Source organism: Equus quagga, chromosome 7, assembly GCF_021613505.1.
Source record: "Equus quagga isolate Etosha38 chromosome 7, UCLA_HA_Equagga_1.0, whole genome shotgun sequence".
NCBI lineage: Eukaryota > Metazoa > Chordata > Mammalia > Perissodactyla > Equidae > Equus > Equus quagga.
In genome coordinates, this window is record NC_060273.1 from 129,683,458 (window position 1) to 129,701,661 (window position 18,204).

An 18,204-nucleotide genomic window follows, 5' to 3' on the forward strand; every position below is an offset into this window, starting at 1 on the left:
CAAGGACTTGTTGAAGTAAACTCATTGTTTTAATGCACACCAGCAGAACCATATAAATTTCCAGTAGAGTACTTGACATTTTTTTGCTTAATATATGGTGTTTAAGCCTAGGAGGACAAAAGTCCACTAGTTTTTAGGAATAATAAAGTTCTAGGAAGCAGTGGCCTGGAGAGTAGGAGGAGAAAGATAGTGTGAATTCAATCCAGTGTGAGTACACAAAGCAGATAAAATTATTTTCAGAATGCTGGCTGAAAACAGTAATAATAATGGCTCCCATTTAAGGAGGTAGCTTACTATGTAAGTCTTGTACTTTACAAGTGTTATCTCTGTATAAACTTTCTGTATATATTATGTATCTCTGGATGCTTCTCTTCTTTTACGCTTTGGCTATGAAATTTTTCAACACCTCCTTTCTGTTTATCATTCACATGAACTCCCGCCTAGCATGGCTAAGTAGTTACTTGATTTCTCCTAAGCATGGAGTCATCAAACTTTTATAGGTTATAAAAATCCTACGTAGCCCTTAAATATATGGCCAAGGCCATGTGCACTGCATTTCTCACTGAGATCTAAAAGATATGATTTAGATCCTTCTTAATGGAGGATTGTTTAAAATCACCAATATAAACATCAGTTTTAAAAGAAAAAGAAAATCTCCCTAGACTTTTAGAAATGAAAATGACATGTTAGAAGAAATCCAGTATGAGAATGATCTCTCGTTAAATTAAAGAATCAAGCCAGGATTTAAGATTTTTCTTCTCTTAACACTTTTGTGAGAGAGAGAAACCAGTCACAAAGTCTATACATTTATAAGACACTTTAAGCATTAAATTGCAGAAAGTTCTATAAGAAATTCATAACCCACTACAATTCAGATGGCATAAATTTCCACATTAATTGTACTTTTAATATATTGTTTCTCCTGTATGTACAGGTGAGTGTAAAACATATATGATAATGAGCTTGAGATGCCACATCTATAAGTAGTCAGCATTCTCAGAAAATGTAGGAAGCAAGACTTGATGGCCATCTCCACCTCTGAGAGACTTCGAATTTCCTCCTGGGAAGGGTCTGAGAGCCATGTCAGAACCTAAATACTGTATCAAAACGTCACATTAGCCCTGTTTGGAGTGGGTGTGCAGGCAAAGAAGAACAGGCAGAGGAACCACTGTGGGAATACAGACAACTCCATAATAACAAACATCAACAATATAGTGCAGTGCTTCCAAATTCTTCTGCAATTTCCAGTTTATTTTTTTAATTATATGGAAGAAGAATGAAGAAAAAAGAACACAAAACATCTCAGAGTACATCTTCAAATAAAATAGCATTTTAAGATGACAACCTTTTGTGTAGGATCATGAATAACTATTTGTAGAATAGACTTATTTCTGGCCATAATGAAGAAACAGGGACCAAATTTACCTCCTTCCATTAACAACTAGAAAACCAAACAAAATATGAAACAACTACTTTCAGACTTCAGACAATAGGTATCTCAGGACTGTCATCCCTGAGAGAAGGGAAACAGATGAGGTGTACAATATTACCTCAGCTTTCACTCTGGAGGGATATCCCACACCTTGGAGCAGGGAAGGAATCCCAGACAGAATCCTGTGGCTTCACTGACTTGAGGGAACAGAAATCACTTTGGAGAGGCTTATGCAGCTAGGATCATGCAGCAGAGTTTCATAAAGAAGCAGCTATACACAGAAGGAAAATTGAGGGGCACTTGCAAGTTCCCTAAATACAAAGACATGCACGAGCAGGAAGACAAGGAAGAGAATGGCCAGACCAGGAATGATGAGAAAGCCATAAGCTCAACAATTTACAGAGCTCACAAAGAACTGGGAGCCATCCAAATTCTCACTAGCCAGAGTGGAGAGCCCTTGTTGATCACTCAGGGTATTCAGTATGGAACCCGGTAGGTCATGCCTTAATAATAAGGTTAAAGAATGCTTAGAAAAAAGACTACTCCAGACCTACCTTTCAAAGCTTGAAAACAAGTCTTAAAAGGATCAAACTGAACCAAAATTAACTTAATTGTCTGCCAAAACAAAATCCACATTCTTTAAAGACAATAAAATCTAAATAGTCAACAATGTAACATACCAAATGTCTAGCATACAATCAAAATTACTAGGTATGCCAAGAAGTAGGAAAATACAGCCAATAACCAAAAGAAAGATCAGTAAATAAAAACAGAAATAAGAGAAATACTGAAATGTAGATAAGAACATTAAAAGAGCTATTATAACTATTGTCCAGTATTAAAAGGAAAACATAAGCATTGTGAGAAGAGAAATGGAAGATTTTAAAAAAAGAATCAAAAAAAGAATGGAACATCCAGAAATGAAAAATACAAGTCCTGAAAGGAAATAGTCACCGAAAACGACTAAGAGCATATTAGACACAGTAGAAGAAAAGATCGATGAACTAGAAGACATGCTAATTAAAACTACTCAAATTAAAGCAAAGAGAGAGAAAAAGCTACAAGAAAATTAAGAAAGCCTCAGTGACTCATAAGCTTAAGAAATTCAACAAACCTCAAGCAGGATAAACCAAAGAAAACCATAACAAGACACAACATGATATAATTTCTGAAAACACTGATAAAAAGAAAATCTTAAAAGGAGACAGAAAAAAAGGACAGAAATACAGAGGAAGAAAGATAAGAATAGCAGACTTTTCATTGGTAACTATGAAATTCAGAAGAAAACGGAGAGATATCCTTAAAGTGTTGAAAGAAGAAACTGTCAACTTACACGCAGGAAAAAATATCATTCAGAAAATGAAAGTAAATGAAGACTTTTTCAGACAAACAAAAATTGAGAGAATTCATCACCAGCAATCACAAAGGAAAAGTTTTAAAAGTTCTTCAAGTAGAAGGAAAATGATACCAGTTAGAAACATGGATATACACAAATGAATGAAAAGCATTAAAATGGTAAATATGAGGGTTAATAAAAAAGACTTTTGCTTATGTTTATTGCTTTTAAACGATAATTAATTTTATAGCAAAAATAACAACAATGTATTGGGGTATTTATAAAATATGTAGAAGTAAAATGAGTGACAAAAATAGCACAAAGTACATGGAAGTATATTGTAAGACTCTTACATTATACACTAACGAGTATAATATTATTTGAAAGAACATTGTGACAAATTAAAAAGTATATACTGTAAATCTAAGAGCAATTACTAAGAAAAGAAAGAAGTAACTAAAATATGAAACAGAATCATAAAACTTACTCAGTTAACACAAAAGAACACAGAGAGAGAAAAAGAAATAAAGAACAGATGGAAAAAATAGAAAACAAATATTAATGTGATACACTTATATCCTACTATTTTCCTATTAAATTAATGTAATTACCAATGCCATTAAATGTAGATGATCTAAGCACTCTAAATAAGCCAAGTATATATTGTCTAAAAAAAATCTACTTTAAATATAAAGACACAGATTAGTTAAAAGTAATAGTATATAATAAGATATACCATGCTAACACTAAACATAAAAAAGCTAAAGTGGCTATACTGATATCTTATCTGATAAAGTAGATTTCTGAACAAGATATACTCAAAAATAACAAGGGGCATTTCATTATGATAAAGGGGTCAATTCATCTAGAAGACATAACAATCCTAAATATGAATGTACTCAATAACAGAGCTTCAGTATACATGAGGCAAAAACTGATAAAACTGGAAGGAGGAATAGAAAAATCCACAATTATACTTAGAACCTTCCTCTTATACCAAGTGATAGACAAAGAATCAGTAAGTATATAAAACATTTGAAAAATACCATTAACCAACTTGGCATAATTCACATTTATAGAACCTGCCACCCAATAAAGGCAGAATGCACTTTTTTTTCAGGAGCACATGGAACATTCACCAAGATATATCACAGGCTAATCCACACAACAAGTCTCAGTATGCTTAAAAGACTGCAATCATACACAGAATGTTCTCTGACCACAGTGGATTTAAAGTAGAAGTCAATAACAAAATTATCTGGAAAATCCACAATTATTTGGAAATTAAACAACATACTTCTAAGTAACCCAGAAGTCAAATCAGAAGCACAAGGGAAATTAAAAAATATTTGAACTGAATAAAAATGAAAAGAAGTCAAACTGTAGATGCAGCTAAAGTGATATCTAAAGGGAAATTTATAGCTTCAAAAGGTTTTTTTAGAACAGAAGAAGGGCCAAACTCAGTGATCTAAGATTCCACTTAAGTGTCTAGAAAAAAAAAAAGAGCAAATGAAATCCTAACTAAGAAGAAAGAAGGATATAATTAATAAAAAAGCAGAAATTAATAAGTAAGAAACAGGTAAACGACAGGCAAACTCAATGAATCCAAAGGCTGGTTTTCTGAAAGGTCAATAAAATTGATAAACCTCTAGCAAATGACCAATAAAAAAAGACAGAAGACACCACTTACTGACATCAGGACTCTACAGGCATTCAAAGGGTAAGAAGGGAATATTACAAACAAATCTGTGTTAATAAATTAACAATTTAGATAAAATGGACATATTCCTAGAAATACCCAAAGTAACACTTACTCAAGAAAAAATTTTTCTTCCTGCGTTTTCCTCCCCAAGTCCCCCCAGTACATAGTTGTATATTTCAGTTGTGGGTCCTTCTAGTTGTGGCCTGTGGGATGCCACCTCAGTGTGGCCTGATGAACGGTGCCATGTCTGCGCCCAGGATCCGAACTGGCAAAACCCTGGGCCTCCGAAGTGGAGCATGCAAACTTAAACACTCAGCCACGGGGCCGGCCCCAAGAAAAAATATTTTAATTTCCCTATATCTACTAAAGAAATTGAATTTGTATTTAAAACCTGCTCCAGTCCCAAAAACATTCTCAAGTGAAGTCTATAAAACTCATACGGAAGAAATAATATTAAACTTACGCAAACATTTTCACAAAATTGAGCAATAGAACTCTTCACAATTTATGTTATAAGGCTAGAATTATCGAGAAATCAAAGCCAAAAAAAAAAGATGTTATAAAAAAAAGAATATTGCAGATAAACATATCTCTGAACATAGAAGTAAAAATCCTTAACAAAATTTAGCAAATCAAATCCAGCAATATATTTTTAAAAACTAGTACACCACGACCAAGCGGTGTTTATCCCAGGAATATTTGTTTCACATTCAAAAGTCAATCAATGTGCAAAAGAATGAAGTTGGACTCCATCCTCACATCATATTTCAAAACTAACTAAAAATGGGTCAAACAATTAAATTTAAAAGCTAAAATTATAAAACTCTTAGAAGAAAATGTAGGGGCAAATCTTCATGACCTTGCATTCAGCAATGGTCTCTTAAATATGACCAAAAGCACAAGCAACAAAAGAAAAATAGATAAATTGGACTACCTCAAAATTAAAGACTTTTGTACATCAAAGGACATTCTCAAGAGAGTGAAAGATAATCCACAGAATGAGAGAAAATATTTGAAAATCATATACCTGATAAGATTGACTATCCAGAATATATAAAGAACTCTTACAATTCAACTACAAAAAGACAAACAACCCAATCAAAAAAGGGGCAAAGGACTTGAATAGACTTTTCTCCAGAGAAGATGCACAAGTGGCCAACAAGCATATTCTGGAAATACAATTCAAAACCACAATGAGATGCCATTTCACACCCACTAAGATGGCTATAACTTAAAGAAAAAACAAAACAAGGAAAGTAACAAATGTTAGCCATGATGTGGAGAAACTGGAACCCCCATACATTGTTGCTGGTGGGAATGTAAAATGGTGAAAGTGCTATGGAAAACAGTTTGGCAGTTCCTCAAAAAGTCCAACAGAGAGTTATCATATGACTCAACAATTCTACCCCTAGGTATCTACCTAAAACAATTGACAACAGATGTTCAAAACGTTTACATGAAAGTTCATAGCAGCACTATTCACAATAGACAAAAGGTGAAAACAACCCAAATGTTCATCAACAGATGAAGGGATAAACAAAATGTGGTCTATCTACACTATTGAATATTAGTCAACCATCAAAAAAAAATGAAGTACTGATACACGCTACAACACGAATGGACCTTGAAAACATTATGCTAAGGGTAAGAAGCCAAACACAAAAGATATGTGATTTTTTTTATTGACCTGTGTCCTATGATTTTGCTAAATTCACTTATTAGTTCTAGTAGCAATTTTCTAGAGTCTTTAGGATTTCCTACGTGCACAATCATGTTGTCTGAGTAAACAAAGTTCTACTCCGTCCTCACTCTGAGTATCTTCTAGTTCTTTCTCCTCCTTTCTTGCACTGACTGGCCCCTCCAGCGTGGATATGGTGGTAGCGCACATCTGTGCCTTGTTCCTCATCTTAGGGAAAAGCATTCAGTGTTTCTCTGTAAGTATGATGCTTGCTGTAGGGTTTTTGTAGATGCTGTTTATCAGGTTGAACAAGTTCCCTTCCACAACTGATTTATTGAGAATCATGAAGAGGTAGCGAATTTGTCAAATGCTTTTCCTACATCTATTGAGATGATGGTGTGTTTCTTCCTTTATTCTAAGTGGTGAATTATATTAATTGATTTTTTATTGTGGTAAAAACATAACATAAGACTTACCATTTTAAAGTATACAATTCAGTGGTATTAAGTATGTTTACAATGTTGTGCAACCACCACTGCTCTCCAGTTCCAGAACATTTTTATCACTCCAAAGGGAAATTCCATGCCCATTTGGCAGTCACTTTCCATTTACCCCTCACCCAGCTCTCGGCAACCACTAATCTGCTTTCTGTCTCTGGATTTGCCTATTCTGGATATTTCATATAAATGCCTGACGTTACGGATTGACGCGTGCCCCCAAAATTCGTAGTTTGAAGTCTTACCCCCTGAGATGACTGTATTTGGAGATAGGCCTTTGGGGAGGTAATTAAGGTTAAATGAGGTTAGAAGAGTGGGGCCCTAATCCAACAGGACCAATGTCCTTATAGAAAGAGGAAGAGACCCCACAGAGCGCTCGTGAGTACACAGAAAAAAGACCATGTTGTAAGGACACAGAGAGAAGGCACAAACTACAAGCCATGAAGAGAGGCCTCACAGAAACTCACCCTAAAGCACCTTGATCTTGGACTTCCAGCCTTTAAAACTGTGAGAAAATAAATATCTCTTGTTTCAGCTATGCACGCTGTAGTATGTTGTTACGGCAGCCCGAGCACAACTAAGCTTGTCATTCCTTACTAACCATATTATTCTTGGGCTGATTTTATCTTTAGCTAATTGAAGTTTTTCTAGAAAATGCATTGAGAGGCCAGCAGTTGGGTTAATTCTGTAGAAGGCCTTGGCCAACACATATCAGACAGCTGGTTCATACTGTAGACCCAAAGTGATGATGGGAACACAATTTTTAGACCTGTAAAAGCAGTCCTCGAAACCAGACAGACATTGTTGGGGCCAAGGGACATGAGGATCACAGGAGCACCTCCGTCACACCCCAGCTGCGTGTCAGATCAGCTATCAGCGAAAGAATCACTTTCTCTTGGCGTTTGGTTGAGCCTCATTGGCAGGGGCACCAAAACCATGGATCACGGGCTTCTCTCTCTGTCATCTCATTTATCAGATAAATTTCTGCAACCAATCATTCCATTGGTTCTCATATTTCCACTGATTTTGGTTCATTTATGTAGAGCAATATTTTTCAGCTAACAAACTATGGTCTGCCTCCCTCCTTTAACACTATCTTAGGGGCACTCAGAGGTCCGTTACTCCAGGGGGAAGAGGCCTTTATTTTGACCATGGCTCCCCTCAGGCTATTCTCAAGACAGCAGCCAGGATGATCCTCCTACAACTTAAGTCAGATTCCGTCACTCTCATCTGGCTCAGTCTTTACTGCAGACGACAAGGCCCTCAGCAGTCGGGCCCTCCGTGAGCTCTCTGACTCAGCTTCTACTGCCCTCCGCCTTGCTCACTCTCTCCTGCCACACTGGTCCCCTTGCTGCACCTTGAACATGTGGACACGCTCCTTCAGGGCCTTTGCACCTGCTATTCCTCCTGCTTGGAATGCACTTCCCAAGTATCCACATGGCTCACTTCCCACGTTCTTCAGGCTTCAGCTCAAATGTCACCTTTCCAGGGAGGCCTCCTCTGACCACTCTATTTGATAAAAGCAGCCTTCCTCACCCCATCCCGGGGAGTCCTTACTGTCCTTTCCTGCTTCATCTTCTCCCTTTCTTTCCCTAGATTCTCCCTAGCGCGTACTCCCATCCAACTTTCTTTCTTTTCTCTCTCTTTTTCATCCTTTACCATCTCCCCCCACCAGAAGGTAAACTCCAAGAGGAGAGACACATTCTTTGTCTGGCACATGCTGGATGCTCAGTAATCACTTGTTGCATGGACAATGGAAACCTGCTCCTTCTACAGATGAGAAGTCAGAGGGAGAAGCAACCATCCTCGGCTGCCTTCATCCTCCTCTGCCATTCTCAGCTCTCACTGACCTCCAGAGTCTTTGTGGACAGAGACAGAGAAAAGCCCTGCAGACGGAGCATGTGCCCCCAAAGGCAGGGCTTGGCGAAGGAACAGGAAGGCCAGCCACACGTGGGTCAAGGCAAGAGGCCACCTGGTGTTGGAGGCAGGTGGGGGCGAATAATGCAGTGGTCCCTGGGCTCCCTCCCTCCCTCCTCCTGAGGGCTACCCTTCCCACCAAGGCTTCCTTACCACATACTGACGGAATGGATACAGTAGGATGGGATACCAGCTCTCTCAGCCCTCAGGCCACCCATGTAGGACCTAGAGCAGACACAGAGCCTTGTCCACTGGCCTCAGTGTCTCAGACAACATTACCACTGTCCTCTGTGTGCTATGCTGCAAGAGGGTGGGGACACAGTGCTTCCTCCGAGCAGCCTTCCCTCTACTCCTTCCACTATCCTCTCCCACCTTCCTGCTTATTTTCCTCTTGCGCAATTCCTGCAACCACAGGATCTTTCCTCTTTTTTTTCCCTTTCTTGTGAGGAAGATTGTCCCTGAGCTAACATCTGTTGCCAATCTTCCTCTTTTTGTTTGAGGAAGATTGTCACTGAGCTAACATGTGTGCCGATCTTCCTCTATTTTATGTAGGACGCCACCATAGCACGGCTTGACGAGCAGCACTAGGTCCGTGCCCAGGATCCAAACCTGTGAACCCTGGGCCACCAAAGCAGAGCATGTGAACTTAACCACTATGCCACCAAGTCGGCCCCCACAGGATCTTTTTTGCCATTGCAGAGATCAATGGGTGAGCTATGGCCTTTTCAACAGAATTCATTCCCACAACATGAGTGACAGCATGTTGCGAACTCCCAGTGCATGCCATATTAAAAGATCTGAAATGCCCTTCCTTAAAAGTAGAAGCCTGCTCAATAAAAGACAGATGGTGAAAATACTTCAGTGGCCAGTGTCCCTCAAAAAACGCTATTCTAGGGGTGCTGGCCGGGTGGTGTAGTGGTTAAGGTCACATGCTCTACTTCTGTGTCCCAGGGTTCACAGGTTCAGATCCCAGATGTGGACCTACACATCGCCCAGCAAGCCACGCTGTGGTGGCATCCCACATGCAAAGTAGAGGAAGACTGGCACAGATGTTAGCTCAGTGACAATCTTCCTCAAGCAAAAAAGAGGAAGATTGGCAATGGATGTTAGCTCAGGGCCAATCTTTCTCATCAAAAAAAAAGTTATTCTGGGATAAAACTGAGTTATTCCTCTTTGAGACATGAAAATGTGTACTGAAAAATGGTACTTTTCAGGCAGAAATGCTGTTCAATGAACTGCTTGACAAAGATGCTCATAGTAAACCCTGTGTCAATATTATTTATCTCAATCTGGCTAATTTCATTCCATTACCAGCCAGGACAGGATCCAGAATGCCTCAACTTTCTAAAGCCCTCTTGGGTTACTAATAGGGTCTTTTTGTGCTATTTTCAAAACAGAGGGGATTTGATGAAAGATACCCAAAGAATTTAATTTTTCTCTGTATATTCCATTCCATTGCAGGAAAGATGGTCTTGAATTTCCTTTTTAAAATGTTAATTGTAACTAGAAAAAAGATCCTAAAAAGTTAGAGAAGTTATTTGTTTTCCTATTCTTTAATCACCCGTGGCCTCCTAACACAGGTACAACAGTAAAGCTCTCACGGAGTGTTAGCACATTTACTCAGTCAATTACTAGCAATGCCCCAGCCGCTTTCTCAGTAAGGCTCTCCACAGATCTCATCAAGAGGAGTAACACTGACCACGGAGGATATTGGTGGGCTACACATGGTAGATAGTTACTGTTTCAGCCATGTGTACTTCAATTTAGTTTTCTTAGTCCTCTAGGGAAAACTTTGAAAACTCTTTCAAAGATTTAAACCAGGGTGGGACTAGAGTCAGGGAAGCAAAGCAGCTGGACTGCCAAATTTAAGGAGGCACCCCCTCTGGGCCACTCAAGTGACCTATGTCACCAGCGTGGAAGCTGGGGTCAGCCAACACCTAGGTCGGAGAATGTGCACCTTGGCGTAAGAGGGGAAAATGGCCACTTGAGAGACAGCAGACTTAGGTCCCTGTCCCCTCTTTGCCACTTTGCCATATTTCTTCAAATCTAAGACGCCATTGATTGCACAAAACACCATAACTTTGTGTACCACTAAGAAAAAAATGCTGCCCATTAACTATGACATAATGGCCTAATGACAGTCCCACGGGATAAAAGAATTGGTTCCACCAGCCTCTCACAGCTTTGAATTTCTTCCTCTACACCGAGAGATTAGGCAATTTCTCTTGCCTTCAGTTTAGTTCCTTGACATGTGACAGGCAATCCTTTTACACATATCTCAATAACAAAACACAAATCTAGCTTTATGTACTTGTGGGTATCTTTTCTTTATTAAAAGCACTTGGCTGCTACTTTGCAAGAAACAAACAAACAAAACAAAACTGAAATTGCGTCATTCCTCCATCAACAAATATTTGCTTTATCAACATCAAACTTATACCCCATGCTCTCTTCCCTTGACTCTCTGTGTAACCATGTAAACAGTAACGTTTTGTTTCAATGCCGAATCACAGTGTAAGCTTTTTGAAGCCGTCTTAATCAGCAGTTAAACTCAACACGTGTATTATAGACAACGGACTTACCTCGGTTGAAAAGTCGAAAACATCAAAAGCTAAAACTGAGGAGACGCATTCGCAGGCAGTGACAAGAACACTCAGCCACAGCCTGGCCCACAGCAATTTGTAAGGTGCTGCCCCACCAGCACTGGAGCTCACAGATTCAGACTGGTAATCAACTCACGAGACACACGTGGCCTTAGTTCCTAGCTTACAGCCTTACCGCAGGAAGCAGGGGAAATTCAGGATGCAGGGGATCTGGTGTCTCACAGGAAGGCCAGCAACCACCCACGGGCAGAGTCTTGGCCTCCCTCCACCCCCCAGGGGATACACACAGTTGCTAGAGATGACGTGCATGGTTCACCCTGACCTGAGAAGGCACCACCTTGCTGCCTGCTGGCCTCTCTATTGCTCCGGTCCTGCAGGCCCAAGGCCACATGACAACTCCAAGCTCTCCGAGTCCTAGTGCAGCCAAGAATCTAGAGTTTCACAATAATCAAGGCAGATAATCTACCCAACCTGCAGAGCAGTCCACACTTATTTAACCCCTTTTGTTTCCAAGAAAAAGAGAAGTCTGAGGTTGTCTTCCCTGGCAGGTTAATGGGAAAAGGTTCCAGGTCTGACTCTCAAAACACACCCTGATCCAGGGCCACTGAAATGGGAAAGGGGACATCTCAGAAAAACGGAAATGCTGCTTTCACAAATCACTTTAACTGCCAACCCTAGTTGCCTTCACTGAAGTGGGGATAATAATTTTAAGGGGCTATACAAGGGGATAGACTCTTGTGTTCCTTTTCGGCTCTCAAATCGGTTTGGGAACCTATGACGTGAATGAGAATGAGCTGCTGCAGCTTTACAATGGTCGTGCGACTCCTACCCTACTAAGGAGCACAGGCTCCCGGCCCGCCGCGGAAGTCCTGGAGCTCAAGCAGCAGAGCCACTGGGTTGTCTGTGCCCCTGGCATCTGGAAGTCGCTCACCGGGCCTGAAGGGTTCCATGAGCTTCTGAGGTTGCAAAGAATAATAGTCACCATTTTTGACCCTTTAATATATGCCAAGCAGTTTCTATACATTATCTCATTTAATTGGCACAATAACCCCATGGGGGAAGTGTTACTCTTCCCGTTTTACAAATAAGGACACACTGCTGGCAAGTGGTGGAGCTGAGATTAGAACCCAGGTGGTGTGCTTTGAGATTCATGCTCTTAGCCACCAGTTACCATCTCTCACCCAGAGTCACCCTGTCTCCCATTGGATTCAATGGCATTAACGAAAGGCTACTTGACGCAAGTAGTAACATTGGGCTCCTTTAAGTAACACCCAGGGAATTCAGAAAATAAGACTTCTTGTTAGTCAATGGGAGAGGATGTGATGTGAAGGGGGAGATGACTCCATAATGTGGCCTCAGAAACATACCGGCCTCCTCAAATAAAAACAGGGTGACTACCCTTCAGGATGTGCCATCTGATAGAGACAATGTATTATGGGCTGAATTGTGTCCCCCAAAATTGATAGGTTGAAGTCCTAGCCTTCAGTACCTCAGAATGTAACTGCATTTGGAGACAGAATCTTCAAAGAGGTGATTAACATTAAACGAGGTCATCAGGGAGAGTCCTAATCCTGTGTGACCGGTGCCTTTATAAAAAGGGATTCAGACATAAACACAGAGGGAAGACCCCATGATGACACAGGCAGAAGGTGCTCAAGCCAAGGACAGAGGCCCTCAGAAGAAACCAAGCCTGCTGACACTTTTATCTCGGACTTCCAGCCTCTGGAACTATGAGGAAAAATTTCTGTGGTGTAAGCCACCCAGTCTATGATACTTTGTCACGGCAGCCCCAGCAAACTAGTACACGATATTATGTACTGCCATACTATTTCCTCTTTCTAGACACAGGAAAACAATATCTCCCAGTTTCCACACATTGGAGTGAGGTCCATGTACTAGTTGTGACCAAAGAACCGTAAATAGAAGAAATAAGCTTCATTCCTGGTGGGAGGCATGGAAGAGGACGTGGCAGCTCTCCGCAGCCTCTCTCTCCGCGCCTGCCATGGGACCTCAGAGATGACACGTTCTAGATCGTGCAGCTCCAAGATGGCCGAGCGGCTTCTGTCAGCCTGGCTCCCTGAATGACCGTGTGGTACAGGGCAGTCTGCTCACCTGCTTTGGACACATGATGTGAGTGAGAAATAAACTTTTTTTTAAAGCCATTTGAGGTTTCAGGGTTAGTTTGTAACAACAGCATAGGCTAGTCTCCTCTCACTCACAAACCTACCTCCGAAAGGCCAGGGTACCGAAAACAGATACTTCAGGAATTCACGTGTCATTTGGTGAAATCATATTACATTTCTGCCTTTGTAGGTAAAAAATGGTCAAATATGGACAATTCCATTGTTCAACCTCTAATTGTATATATTTTCAGAAATAACCTTGGCAACCAACAAGTCCTACCCCCTCTACTTTACAAATGATACACTTGAGATCCATTCAGATTCACTCGTTTACCAAAAGCCCAAACATATTAGCAGAAGAATTGGACCCCAACCAGAATTTACATTTCTTTTTGTGAAGGCAAGTTGGCGGTATCTATTAAATAGTAACCACGCTCTTTCACACGGCAACTCCACTCCTAGGAATTGATACACCAGGAATATAATGGGTATGCAGAAAAATATAAATAAGATCCACTATGCTAGCACTCTATATGACTGTGAAAATTTAGAAATCATCCACTCACAAGGTATTGGTTAAATCAGTTATGGTTCATCTATCTGCTCGCAAATCTATATACTTAAAAAGAAAGATGTCAATATTTTTGCTCACATGAAAAGATACTCAAGTCATATTGATAAAAACAAGAAAGGATATGTAGAAAAAGAAAAGAAAATCACCACCCATAAAAGATGTATGAATCTCCGTGCACTGAGGTGTATGAAATACCCGACTCCTAGCAGGCACTTCTTGCCCCCTTCCTTCTTACATACTGCGTGGATCATTGCAAATAAACCCAAGCAGCAGGGCCAGCTCTACCACCCACCAGTGTGATCTCAGGCAAGAAGCTTCAGTTCCCTCACCTGCAAAATGGAAAGAAATGACAGCACTTCCTTCAGAAGGCGTTGATAGGAGACTATGTACACAGAGTGCTCAGAACAACGCTCAGCACCCAGTAAGCGCTTCAGAGATACTCGCCATTATGGTAACGATGACGATACTCATCTCTGGAACCTGAAGAAACAAGTTTCTTATAGTTCGTGTTGTATTTACTTTTTTTTTTTTTTTGAAATCTCTTTTAGAAAACTATCTAGTGAGAAAACATAGTAAATCATCCTGCTTGTTTCCCTTCCTGAAATTATATAAAAAGGCAATGCTTCTTTAAGCAGGGCTTACCCCATAGACTCCAGCAAGGTTAGACATTGCAATATTTAACGTAGCTTCTAAAGACAATTTCATTACCAAATGGATAAACTGCTTTTCTGAGAAGTTAACATTCACAGAGTCCTTCCCAGGTGAATAAATGGTCTATCAGGTGTAAGCTAAGGTGCCTCCATGGGATATGCGGCACGCTCAGCCCTCTTCCATCGAGGCAGCAGTTCGGGGCTTCTCCTCTACTGACTTCTGTAAGGGTGGTTCTGGCCAGGCTCTCTCGAATGCACAGAAAGGACCTTTTATGCAACCACACTCTAACGTAAACAGGACTTTCTCTTTGAGATCCTTCCCAGGGCATCCTAAGCAACAACTAAACCAGCTAGGTTTATTTCCGCAGACCTTAAGCCTGAAAGATTTGTGTGGCTGTATAAACAGATTGGAATTAAAATTCAATTCACCCACAGTTCTGACCCAGTACCTCTTCGGTCCACGCATGCATGTAACCAAGTACAGTCAGACTGCAAAGAAGTAGTGAGGATTCCTAGGCTAGCTAAGCTTGGCAAACCAGAATTAAAGGTTCTTTTGAGCCTTTTGCGGCAGCTGAGGCCCAGACAGGTTGCCCGGCTTGCGCACAGCTTCACAGCTGGTCAGCGGTACAGTCAGGTCTAGAACCCAGAGACTGGCTTCCCAGGGCATGCTCTTTCCACTACTGGCCAATTAGTAGTATTCTTCCGTTTTTGCTTCTTGGAAAACCGAGCAAAGTCAAAACAGCTCATTCAAGGTCAGAGGGGTAGTCAAGCAGAACTGGCAATGCCAGCCAGCAGATTCTAAAACCCTAGAGGGGGAGTCCCCTTCCCCTCGCCTAGCCCCGTGGGCCCTGTGTGAATGCTTTTGTTGATTGTTGATTGTCTCCCAACACACAGTTTAGAGGAAGTCTCTCTTCCAGGTCAGCGACACGTGTTTAACTTCAGGTTCTAATGCCAGCGGTTGTTACTGTCAGGGAAGGCACGCCCCCCAGTGCCCTGACCTGGCAGCCGGCAAAGGCTGCGGGGGCAGATGCCCACCGCTCAACCGTGGTGGTCTCGAGGCCCTAGCAACTCGCAGCTCGCGCATAGCAACTCGTCAGCGACATTTTTCTGGGGTTAGAAACCTGGAGAGGGCAATCTGGTGTCAGACTGAGCTGCGAGCAGCATGGGTGGGCACGGCTAGTCTTGAAGGTACAGAGAAGCCTGTTAAAGACCCGTGGCCAAGCCTTACAAAGGCTGGCGCAAGCCTCACCTCCCGCAACAGTCCAGGGCACCCCGTCTACCTGATTCTGGTAACTAAGTGCACTTCAGGTGACGTGACGCCCAGCACAACGCCCCCAAGTTCAGAGGGCCAGCGCCGCCTGCGCGGCTTCCCCCTTGGACGAAGCGCTCCCCCACCCCCACTCCCGCGCTGCAGACCGTTCTCACTGGCACTTTCCCACGACCGATGGTAAGAGACCCTTCTCTGCGCCCACGTTGCATCTCCCCCACGTGAGGCGCGTGGTTTGAACCTTACGCTCCGTCTGTCTGCCCAGCGAGCGCCGTCCCGGGAGCTGCGCGCGGGTGGGAGCGGGTCCCCTGGGTCAGGGAGTCGCGAGCGCGGCAGTGAGGCCACGGAGGCGTCATGCACCTGGACACCCCGTCCTCGCGGGAGTCCGGGGCTGGCGCTGGTTTGCTTTTGGGGAGGGGAGGCAGCTCCGCAGCCTCTGGAAGCACGCGGAGGAAAGCGGGGCACCGCGGCGGCGCAGGGAGCGCGTGGGAAACTCGGACGCAACAGGAGGCAGCGGCGCGGGCCGACGCGGCAGCGCTGGGCTGCGGCCGGGAGAGCGCGCCCGCCCCGAGGGACGGTCAGGCGGCGGGCACGGCAGCCGCTCCAGGTGCTGCCCTCCCGGGAAGGAGGAGGGGCGCTGGCACCAGGACCCGCAGAGACTAGTGGCAAGCAGGGCAGAAACACTCCTCTCCGGCGGCGGGGCGCCTGGAAGGGGCCCGGGGCCGGCGCTGGCTCGTGCCTGGCGCCCTGGGCCCGGCGGAGCGGCGCAGCGGCGGCTCGGGGACGGGCAGACCCCGCGCGGGGCTCACCTGGCGCGCGCCGGGCGGGCAGCGCGGCTGGTCCATGCCGGCGGCGGCGGCGCCCGTGCCCGCAGCCCCGCCGAGGGCCCAGGGCTCCGCGCCCGCGCCGAGCCTCGCGCCCGCGGGAAGGGTCTGGCCGTTCCGAGGGACTGTGGCCGCGAGCCGGAGCCTCTGTGCGCCTTCACTCCCCAGGCACGTCCCGAGGCCGGCGGGTCCTGGGTCCTAGCGCCCCTCCCGGGGTGCGGAGCCCCGACTTTGAGCCCGCCCGGCGCCCCACTAGCTCTCGGCTCGGGGCAGCGCCTCTCCCGCCGCTGGAGGGAAGTGGAGGCTGGCTGGAGCTGCCGAACCTGGCGCCTTTCCTGGGACTGGGGTCTGGGGCGCCCAGCTCCCTCCTCACCGCGCCCACCCTTCTCCATTGTCCTCTCCGAGCGTCTCCACCCTGAGAAAACACCGAAGGATCAGATCTGCCACATCCCTCAACTCAAATTCGCATACACGATTATTTTTAAAAGATCCTAAAGTGAGAGACATTAGTCACTTATAAATATATATACGATATACCCTATATAATAAAGATCGTTCTTCCTCAAAGTGAAGAACTTTTGTAATCAAGTGAATACATAGGCAACACGCTATTATGCGTGTGTATGTCTGTGTGTGTCGGGGGATTATCCCTCAGCCTTAATTGTGCGGACAGTTTACCAACGTGAGTCAAACGTGGATCAACCACAGATGCTGCCACCCTGACCCCTCGCAATCTGTTTAGGGAGCTGGAATCTGAGGTCTAGGGAGATGATATGACACCTTCAGACACTTTCAAAAAGTAATAAACTGTGGGTAATTAGATGCCCCCACTGTAAAGATCTCAATTGTGTTATTATTCCGCCTGCCCTGCACCTGGCTCCTCCAGGCTGGAGGGGTTTCCAACAAAGACCTAGAGAGCACTTGCATCGGCATCTCCTTTCTCCCTGCCCACAGCGCTGTGTCAGTCCAGCCAAAACCGAGATCCACAGGAGCAATCTTCTCCTGCTGGCTTTCTCATCCAGAGAGACTGATGAGATTGCTAACGGCAGAAAAGGAAAACAAGTCATTTTTAGAAGTCAAGCCTAGTTCACAGGACACGGACGGAGACAAAGAGAAACTTTATTTTGGTGTTAGTGATCATCTATAAAGGCCTACAATAAGGCATGAGAGCAGTATGAATATATCCTTTATAGACTTTTTCTAAGGAGCTCAAAGTATTTTCCCTCAAAAGCACTCCTCTCTGTGTGAACAGACTCTAAGACCGCCCCCAGGTATCCCCACCTCTTGGCCTTCATGCCTTTGTGGAATTGCCCCCCCTTGAGTGTGGGGGAACCTGTGACTTGCTTCCTACCCGCAGAATACAGCACAGTGGTGGGATGTCAACTTCAGTGATTAGGTTTCACAGGCTTACTGAAAGACACTTGCTGGCTTTGATGAAGCAGCCACGTTGGGGAGGCCCATGTGGCAAGGAACTGAGGGTGCCGCTGGCCAAGAGCTAGTTAGTCCAACAAACTGAAAGGAGCTAAGTCCTGCCCACAACCAGAAGAGCTTGAAAGAGAACCCTCCCCCACTCGAGTCTTGAGATGAGACTGTGGCCCCAC

The 18,204-nt window shown here is 43.7% G+C and overlaps 1 protein-coding gene across 3 annotated transcripts in view; it reads right to left on the reverse strand.

Annotated features, from left to right (window-relative positions):
• The window catches only part of PDE8B (phosphodiesterase 8B), a 214,354-nt gene extending 196,830 nt beyond the window's left edge, over positions 1-17,524 (reverse strand). For 2 of the 3 annotated variants that reach the window (XM_046666114.1, XM_046666113.1), the window contains exon 1: positions 16,589-17,524. In XM_046666114.1, coding sequence (XP_046522070.1) covers positions 16,589-16,624 — 36 coding nt within the window. In that variant the 5' untranslated portion in view covers positions 16,625-17,524. Of the gene's footprint in view, positions 1-11,340; positions 11,381-16,588 lie in introns of those variants that run through there. The other variant, XM_046666115.1, reaches the window with a different exon arrangement.
• Between the last annotated feature and the right edge of the window lie 680 nt (positions 17,525-18,204).